A 9831-nucleotide genomic window follows, 5' to 3' on the forward strand; every position below is an offset into this window, starting at 1 on the left:
TGTCGCTAACAACGGAATAAAGCGATAAACTGAAAAGTGGTAAAAAATGGAAGTAGGTCAAATATCGTTTTAAGCTTTTAAGAGGCAACGAAGCCCTACCAGATGCAAGAAGATTCCATACCAGCAGGATTAAATACCAGCATTTTTGTTTACACATTTTTAAGTTTCTTAGCATTGAAGGTAAAGTCTGGACCTGCTTCCATTTCTTTGAAATTAAATTCTAAAGATTTTATTTTGGAGTACATTAAACCGTCTGTTCTTTTCGAGAGTTCGTTCCCTTATTTACGTATAAATAATTGTTTTTCATTTTTAAATAATCGCATTTTTATTTCCGGAGGCGCGGTCGTAATCGATCTATGTAATATCAGCGAGAATATAGCTAGGAGAATGAAAGGCAGTTAAACGTCTCTTTGGATTTTGCATGTGTAATTGTGGTGACAAGATGGTGCAATAGGTTCTCCCTAAGAAAGACTGCGACGACCACGTTGGCGGACGTTCAAGGACGCTGAAGGCGCCTGGCGAACAAGTTCCTGGAGAATTTACCGCCCAATCGATCAGAAAATAACAACCGAAGGAAAAATTCACGCCTTCGATGCTTACTCAGAGTTCTCCATTTCGCGAAGAATGTTTAATGGCGCCAGTTCATATTTTCGCTTTTCGTTGTCTAACTCCAAAATTGAGTAACCGAATGTCCTATATGGTTGTTTGTATATTATAATATGAAAACACTGGAAAGATTAATTTGGTTCATCTTCTCAACGTTCTCGACAAAAGGAAATAAAATAACTTAAATTATTTTGATATAAAACAATCTCTTGAAAGATAATGCTTCAATTAATACAATTAAAGAAAATAACATTGAAAATAAACTAACTTCGTAAGAAATTGATCGAGCAGCCAAAAGAATAGATCTTAATAATGAATAATTAGAATGAAACTTATCCATGTCGGTCCAAACGTCGCCGATAATATAATATTATACGATCAATTTGTTCTTAAGATCAAAGAAACTTGTTGATTTGATTATCAAGACCATCGAGAATAAAAAACGATTAATCGTAGTTTCCATGGTTTTCAATCGTTTTTAACAGGCGCAAGATTCAATATGGCGCCAACTGCTACAGCTCATATAAGTATCGATATTGTATGATAGTATAAACTTCGTCTTTAGGAAACAAATATTATTTTTTTGAATTTACAAAGGATGTTAATATTTTTATCTACATGTCGATGTTTTTTTTTTTTTTAATTCCGTAGACGAAAGGCCGAAAAATACTATTATTAGGATCCTGTCGAAGGTTGATTCGTTACTGGCTCGGAAAATTATGTTTTCGACGTTACTTACAATGAAACTTTTAACAGTTACTCGTTTTCACGTGCAAGGACACTGGCGCCAGTCGTGTGGCGTCAATAATCTTTGCATGTTAAAACTCTGCATTGTGTACATTCACGTTTTAAATGGTTTCAAGGTCGTCGAAAGCGAGCACGTTGCTCAACCATCCTTTCGAGTCTTTGCGGATGCCTTTTGTTTGCCTCGCCTTATATGAAACGCATGCTTTTTTATTCCACTTTATTCAAATTGATCATTTTATAATGGATTCTGTTAAAACAGCGATATAGGGAAGTAATATTCTGGATACTTTAGAATGTGTTAAGGTTAACACGTTCAGACTTCAAGGTTTTTAAGAGTACACATACAGTGGGTGTAGAAAGTATTCGTACACCGATCAATTTCCAAAAAAGCTATGTAAAATTGTAATTTATTAACATATTTTTTATAATGACATTCTACATATTCTCGGAAATCTCTAGAATAGATAGATTACACAAAAAATAGCTATTTATGTAAGTTGCGAAATTAACAAGAGAAAAACAACCGATAGAAATGTTGAAGCAATAAGTATTCGCACAACTGTTTAATTTTTAAAACTTCGTTAAAAGAAAAAAGAAATTTACATTAATTTACAAGTATATAATACTTCCTTCGTGGGATTTCCTTTTGATTTTATAATTATTGCAACTCTTGTAAGCATTAAATTAACTAAATTATTAGTTGTATATTATTATAGAAGTTAGATCTTCTTCAATTCCTCTATTAGAACCTTTTTTAAAAGTACTTTACTGGAAATTTCATGTTTTCTAATTCGTACTGTACTGTACTGTACTGTAAATGGTTCGTCATAAGAATCGTACAAATACTTATTGCTTCTATACTTCTACCCACCTTTCGCATTTTTTTGTTAACTTCACAAATTATATTAACTAGTAAATGTTATTTGGATTATATCTATCTTAGAGACTTCCGAGAATATGTAAAATATCAATGATTATAAAAAAAGCAGTTAAGAAACTACAATTTCACGGAAAAGTTTTTTGGGAAATTGATCGGTGTACGAATACATTCTACACCCACCAATAAATACCTACACCAATAATTTCCGAACACCTTCCTAGTGCCTGATGCTTGGAGTAAAAAATGAAAAGTAGTCGATCTTTCGAAAATTTCTCGAGGAAAATTTATATTCGATATTTGTTCTGGTGTTTCGGGGAAAAGCAATCGCTCTACCATATCGCGCGATTTCGACCTTTACGGTAATACTGTTTCACGTGAACAGGAGGGGTGTGCGGGGGAGGTACACGAGCGTGTATGTATATGTATATCAGCACGTCCGAAAAGTGTCGTAGAGGGGTGCGAGAACGGCTGACAGCTGTGCAGAGCGTGGAAGCAACCGTTTCCTTTCTCGGTTCCACGCCACGCCACACCATGCCACGCCGGGACACACACGGAAAGCAACGCGGCCGCAGTGTGGCGAACGGACAACGGTTGAATGGATGATGTGGACTTAATAGACGGTTTAATGAAACGGCGTTATGCAACGAAACCGTGCGAAAATGGGCACAAGGCTCGCGACGTCTCGTTCATCCTCGTCGTAGGTGGCGCGTTACCGAATACGCGACCCCCCACAAATCGCCCACGCATTCGCGCTCTGGACAAACCTCAAACTTCACCTTTACGCAAAATTCAGCTTTCTGGGAATCCCTTGGATGCAAACAAATTTTAATCATTCGTTAGAATGTTGTGAGAAAACGAAACGTTGGCTGCGGGATCGGTTGTGTCGAAAGGACGGTCGATTGTGGGTTCAAGGATCGTGGGTTCGAATCTCCGTGCCCCTTATTTTCCATTTAAGGGGGTATCCTGAATTAGGAGGTCTAAAAAACGCGGTTTTTCGTGAATTTTTTTAGGATTAAAAAGAATAATTCATTCTGTCGAATTTTTTATCCTATTTTCATACATATATGTGTAGTCTGTACAAATGTTGTCAACAAGAAATATTCAAATTGAGTCGACTGTGCGGCACATTTGTAGAGCACCTCGCAATTAAAGTCTCCTATTGGCGGGAAAGATGCAGGTCGTAATTTTGGTTTGACACAAAATAACCAAAAGAAATTTTCATTTTCATACATTTTTCTTCTATGTGAACTAAAAGAATTCATACAAGGAAAAGTTTAAACAACTTTTTTATCAAGTTAAAGTGATTTTTTTCACCCAAAGAACTCGTTCTTTTTTTCGAGCTTGCGATAATTTCACATTTCATCATTTTTGCGAGTTTTTCTTAGTTCACATAGAAGAAAAATGTATAAACGTAGGAGGTTTTAATCGTGAGGTGCTCTACAAATGTGCATCACAGTCGACTCAATTTGAATATTTCTTATTGAAAAAATTTGTACAGACTACTCAAATATGTATGAAAATAGGATAAAAAGTTCGACGGAATGAATTATTCTTTTTCATCCTAAAAAAATTCACGAAAAACCGCTTTTTTTAGACTACTCCTAATTCAGGATACCCCCTTAACTTGTTAAGCGCTACGTCGCTCACCGACAATATCCTTTCCGTTTAGGTCGCATCGTATTTGTATATGTACGTATGTATTTTAAGATTGCGTTAAAGTTCTTCATGTATTTTCGCAGTAGAAAAATCAAATATCGATCTTTTCTGTCATATCATAAATAATTTGCGATCACGAATCGAGCTACATCTTGGAAGTCGGTTTAAGCTTAGAATTCATGGCAATAGAATGCTAAGAAACATCTCGAGTTGCTGGTGGACACCAGGAAAAAAGGCCTCGAGCGCAAAGGGTTAAAATCTAGAATTTCGAAAGTACGCGTTTGAACTCTTTGTAGTAGTACGTCAAGATTAAAAAAATCAACAAAGACACCATCGTTTGAATAGAACGGTGCGTAGCAAACTATATTCAGGCTAATTGCAGATGTCTTGAGAGATCTGACGTTGTAAAAACTTGAGATATTGGATGATCGAGAAAGAATTTTGGAAAGTAGAACATACAGAGGCATTATGCGAAGACAAAAACACTCCATCCGTTACAAGGTCGTATCGAGTGGGCAGAAAGTGAATAGCTGCGAGTTTCGGTGAAAGGACTTTATCTCTGAACGCCCGAATCGATGTTTCAAATTCTGTTTACTTTCTAACGAGAAAGTTAAACTGAAACTGCAGCGAGTTTAAATTCCACAAGTAATTTTGTTTCCCGAAAGAGCATATTTTTAATAATTAAAATTATTCATATTCGGGAGAAGAATGTTTAATGGTTAAGATGACTTTTTCAGATTTCTACCAATCTGAGACACTTTGAAACTGCCGTTTCATATGGTCCAAAATGATGAAAAAATGACTACAAAATTTCACCTCATTATTGTTATTGTCTTTTGCAAATACAGACATCATAACATATAGACGTAAGCGTTACTTTTCTGCTAAAATCTGCACCATGTGCGCTGTGCAGTGATATAAACATACATAATGTAGTAGGTTCACTCTCAGCGAAATAAAATATTGTCAGGATATTTAATATAGGATATAGCAGTGCTCCGCAACCTTTTATCTTTCACGACATAACAATGTTTTATCGATAATTTTCGGCACACCACGAGTAAAAGCTTGCAAATATTAGGTGTACTGGAAAGTAATGTTGTTTTTGCAATTTTAAATACTTGTTTATCACTCATCAGCTCATTGATTTTTATCGATATGGCGTTGAAAATGTGCACACTGGCAAAAGGCTGTTGATAACGAGGGCGATTACATAATTGATTAAAAATAGAAATTTATTAAAAATTTGTTTGAATTTACTGTAAAAGAAACGACATTACTTTCCAGTCTACCTAATACATCAATTATAATAATACGTATATGTTATTATTAAGTAAAAAACATAATAAAATGGCTCTATGTATGTAGATATTTACTTTCATCTAAGTTTTATACATATAAAGCAGTTTGAATTGTACACCAACACAAGAATAAAAATGTGTAGTTACAGAACACGTAAAACAAATGTCCTCTATAAATTTAAATATAAAGTTTGTTGTTTGGTATTTACTTATGCTCATTTAATCAAAGTTAATTAATAGAAGTGTTTTTGTTTTGTGTATAATTTCAACTCAGATAAATTACATATTGGCAACAAATTGGTGGAGTATATGACTTAGAAAAATTTAAACTAACGCGGTGGTTAAAAAGGTTTTTTTATTCTCGAGAAAATCATCGCGGCACAGCGGTTGCGGAGCTCTGGGATATAGAATAGATATATATTTAAATAGGTGGAAATGTTACACATGAACGGTACGGGGACATAAAAGTACATAAAGTAAATCACACGTCATTCACGCATCGAACTTCCTGCATAACTGAACTACAAAACGGCCAGGCCCTTGTCCTGCGTTCGTCGGTGGAACGTACTGAATATAGTTCGTTGACGCAATCAAATATCGACTATAATGATATAAATGACGGAAACATGTAAACATGTGGGCACGATATAAACATAAAATAATATAAAAATAGAATAGATGATTTCTGTTGCCAGAAAACTCGAATCGTGTGAGAGAAAAGAATGTCGATCGAATAGAATAATATAAAAATTGAACGTCATATAAATTGAGTGTTCGAATAGAGATATTGCATTTAGATACATGTTCGCGAAACAATCGTATCGGTCTATTTCGAGGTTTCGTAACTGTATATGCGAACGCACGTATATCGATGACTATATCCGTCTCTTGCAGCAGTTGAAGTCACTGGTGACTCGAACGCCCGACACGCCGTGACGTGGGCACGCTACGTGACGGCAATACAACTCTTCCGATTCCTATTCCTACGCGTCGCTGACGTAACGGACGTCACTTTAAAACGACTGTTTCGAAACTGACACGCCGACAAGGAAACTTCGAAAAATTGATAGGACTAGACCTCATCTCGTTCAACGGAACTACATTGTTCCAAGTTCCAAGATTGGCCTACAAATTATTTTAAAAATATTCTACAAAAGTGATCGATTATTTGTGGTCATACTTATTTTCGCAACTCTTTCAACATTCACGAATCCTATCCAGATTTATTTTCATTAATACTTGATCTTCTCTTCTCGTCACAGTCGACTCAATTTGAATATTTCTTGTTGAAAACATTTTCACAGACTACTCAAATATGTATGAAAATAGGATAAAAAGTTCAACAGAATGAATTATTCTTTTTCATCCTAAAAAAAATCACGAAAAACCGCTTTTTTAGACCTCCTAATTCAGGATACCCCCTTATGGAGTAAAACCACTCTAGACGCAGAAAAAAGATCCAAATTTGACATTTTATTTTGGGAGTGTGACAAATGGAACAGAATCTCTTTTCAGAGGGTTTATTTGACACATATTGAAGACCAGAAAACAATTTTTATTTTCATTTTCATACAAAATGGCGGCGACAGAGCCCGTCGTCGAAAACAGCTTTTTTGAAAACACCGCCACGGAAGGACGAATTTCTCGGGATCTATGAGTCATGGAACAAAAACAGAAGAAACTTTATAATCTATATACGATTGTCTTTGGAAGTTTGTAGGGTTCTTGTTCTTAATCAATTTTTGTGGAAGTGCGCACTTTTTAAGCAATGAAGCGACTTTTTGCCGTAAAAATGAGCATTACATTGCTTATAAAAGAAGAAGTGTATATTCAATCAAAAAACAGCTACGTACTTCCAAAGAGAATATTGTTGTGAAGCTACCGTAAAAATTTCAGATCGATCCATGCAATAGTCACTTAGAAATCCGTCCTCCCAGTTTGAAAAAAGTGGATTTGAGAAAAACGCGTTTACAGTTTTATAAACACTTTAATCGCGCTCCGAGGCGCTGCGGCAAAATCGATAATTGAATCTTTTAACATTTGTTTTCCACTATAAATCAAATGACGTGACCCTAAGGTATCGTTTAAGCAAAAAGAAACACAAAATCGACGTTTTGAAAATCCTAGAGTGGTTTTACCTCTTAAATTAACGAGTAATAGCGTTTGTAACGGAGAGAAGGACGGTGAAAGGCATAGAGTACCCCGGAGACGGCCCTGGTGTTCCGAAGTGCACCAGCACGAGACACGATCCTGGCTCTCCTGGTCGCCGCGAGAAAAGGTAGAACGAAGGTGGCAGAACCTCGCGGGATGTCGATCGACCAGCCTCGTAAATCCCGCGATTCGTGTCGTCGCGACGCCGTGTGCAATCGAGTGTACGATAAAAGGCCGTCGTTGGAGTGAAAATGGCGTCCGCGTGGAAGGGCTACGGTCAAGCTCGGTGGTCCAGTGTGCTCGAGGTCGTTACGTGCACTGGCCTCTCTTGTTGCTTGAAAAAGTGAACGTTGCGTTATGTTCGGCCACCTTCGCGAAACGCCGCGTCGCTTTCTCGTGGCGCCCGACACGGCTCTACTAACCACCTCGAAAACGTCCACCGTATCCTACGATAATAAACCCTTCGATAATAAGCCCTTCGGCCCACCGAAAGTATCCTCGTACCAATTTCCGATCGCCGCGAACGCAAAACTTTACGATACGCGACAATTTCTCCGTCGCCTCGAAATGGAACGCGACATTCGTTGGGGACTTGTCACGATTACTTAGGGATTGGTCCCATGTATTCGAGCAACTGTTCAAACGGGACTGGCTTATGAATGGGAGAAAGATACGGCGAGGTAGTTGGACGTTTAGCGTAGCACGAACGATAAGTTTCCTCCATCTGGAAATGAAATGTGACGTTTGTTCGAGGATAACCTCGAGTGCACCCAGTGTCCTAGAGACTGATTCTATGAATTTAAGGAACTACCGAAACGGAACTGTTTTACGAGTGCGAGGAATAATAGTGCCGACGGTGTTAGATGTTTAGTTGAGACTGATGATCGATGGACTGGAATCGTGGTACGTTGCGACCAGAGAGACGTTTAACTGGATCTATAGGGTGAATGTAACGAGTTAAAAGGCTCGCACACGGCTTCCGATCCGATTTTTCGCGTTTGTTGCAAGTGTTCTCGCGCGAGAGACGTTTGCACGGTCGATCGTACTCATGGGAGTTCGACCCAGTTATTAATAAGACTTTCTCTTTTATTTTAGCCATGGACTGCCGAGGGGTGGCACTGACGTTTCTGTTGGTAAGTAAACGTACAAATCTTCTATCGACAAGTCTTCGATCCATCAACAACCGTTAACTTGTAAATGGCTCAAGACTAATGACGAGACTAATGGCAAACCACTTTTGCGCTTAAAATTCCTATCGCTACGTTCATCACTGTCTATACTGTATGTACAGTTTCTCGACGAATTCTAAGGAGATAAAACGTTTGCTTCTGGATGGAATGATTACCATTTTTGGAGGGGAATATTTGCAGTTTGTCATATGCAATTCTTTTTTAGTAAATTCTTTGCATTCATAAATTTTTAGTTTATTCTTTTTTTATACTAATTTTTAGGAAATTTTCTTTCTATGTTAATTGTGTTTATATACCAATTGTTAATCAATTCATTCAATATAAAGATTTTTAGTAAATTCTTTTTGTATGTTAATTTAGTAAATTCAATTCGGATACTATTAAGTTCCGAAGATGAGCTTAATTTTTAGAAAAAGTTATTGCACAATTGAATGAATTCAGCCTCATACGAAATTATAGCATGATTTACGTTGGTGCCGATATCACGATACAGTTACTTTCTACTCCTAGTGAGTAGATACAGAATCGACAAAACATTTCTTTGTTAATTCCTTCTTAAAAACACTAAAATATTGCACATCTTAAATGCACCGAAGACGACTAAAAGATTCATCAAAAACACCAAAATATTGCACATCTTAAATGCACCGAAAACGACTAAAAGATTCATTAAAAACAATCTAAAATGTTTGATTCGATTGCAAAACATTTCAGAAAGTAATTGATTCCCAATGGACAAACGTGTCGGACGAATTGTTTTGCGTTCCGCTATAAATTTTTTCGAAATTGTCGTGCACAAAACATTCGAAAGTTTGATGAAACATATTGAGTATATTAACCCTTTCCGCTCGAGAGCTGACTCTCGGTCGCCATTAGGTTTGACGGAGCAAATTAACCAGCAATAATGTTCGTTTAGGTTAAATTTCTTTGAAACTCGAAGTGTCAATAAAATGATCGAGGTAAAGGTGACCTGATTTTCAAATCGCAAGTAATTTGCAATTACGAATCAAGCTACATCTTGGAAGTCGATCTAAGCTTAGCATTCATGGCAATAGAATGCTAAGAAAGCATATCGAGTTTCTGGTAGGTACCAGAAAAAAGGCTTCGAGTGCAAAGGGCTAACGAAGAATCCGAGAACGCGAAAGGGTTCCAGATCGCGCGAGGAGTTGTACATTATACCAAGAGTTAACCTTTTCCACTCGAGGCTTTTTTTCTGGTATCTACCAGCAACTCGAGATGTTTTCTTAGCATTCGTGGCAATAGAATTATATTGACTTTGAAAATGAGATCTCTAAGATGG

General features: G+C 37.0%; 1 protein-coding gene across 1 annotated transcript in view; it reads left to right on the forward strand.

Annotated features, from left to right (window-relative positions):
* Positions 1-9831, forward strand: part of LOC128879099 (cuticlin-4) — a 142402-nt gene that overhangs the window by 4160 nt on the left and 128411 nt on the right. The window contains exon 2 of the mRNA XM_054127987.1: positions 8437-8474. Coding sequence (XP_053983962.1) covers positions 8437-8474 — 38 coding nt within the window. The remainder of the gene's footprint in view (positions 1-8436; positions 8475-9831) is intronic.

Source organism: Hylaeus volcanicus, chromosome 1, assembly GCF_026283585.1.
Source record: "Hylaeus volcanicus isolate JK05 chromosome 1, UHH_iyHylVolc1.0_haploid, whole genome shotgun sequence".
NCBI lineage: Eukaryota > Metazoa > Arthropoda > Insecta > Hymenoptera > Colletidae > Hylaeus > Hylaeus volcanicus.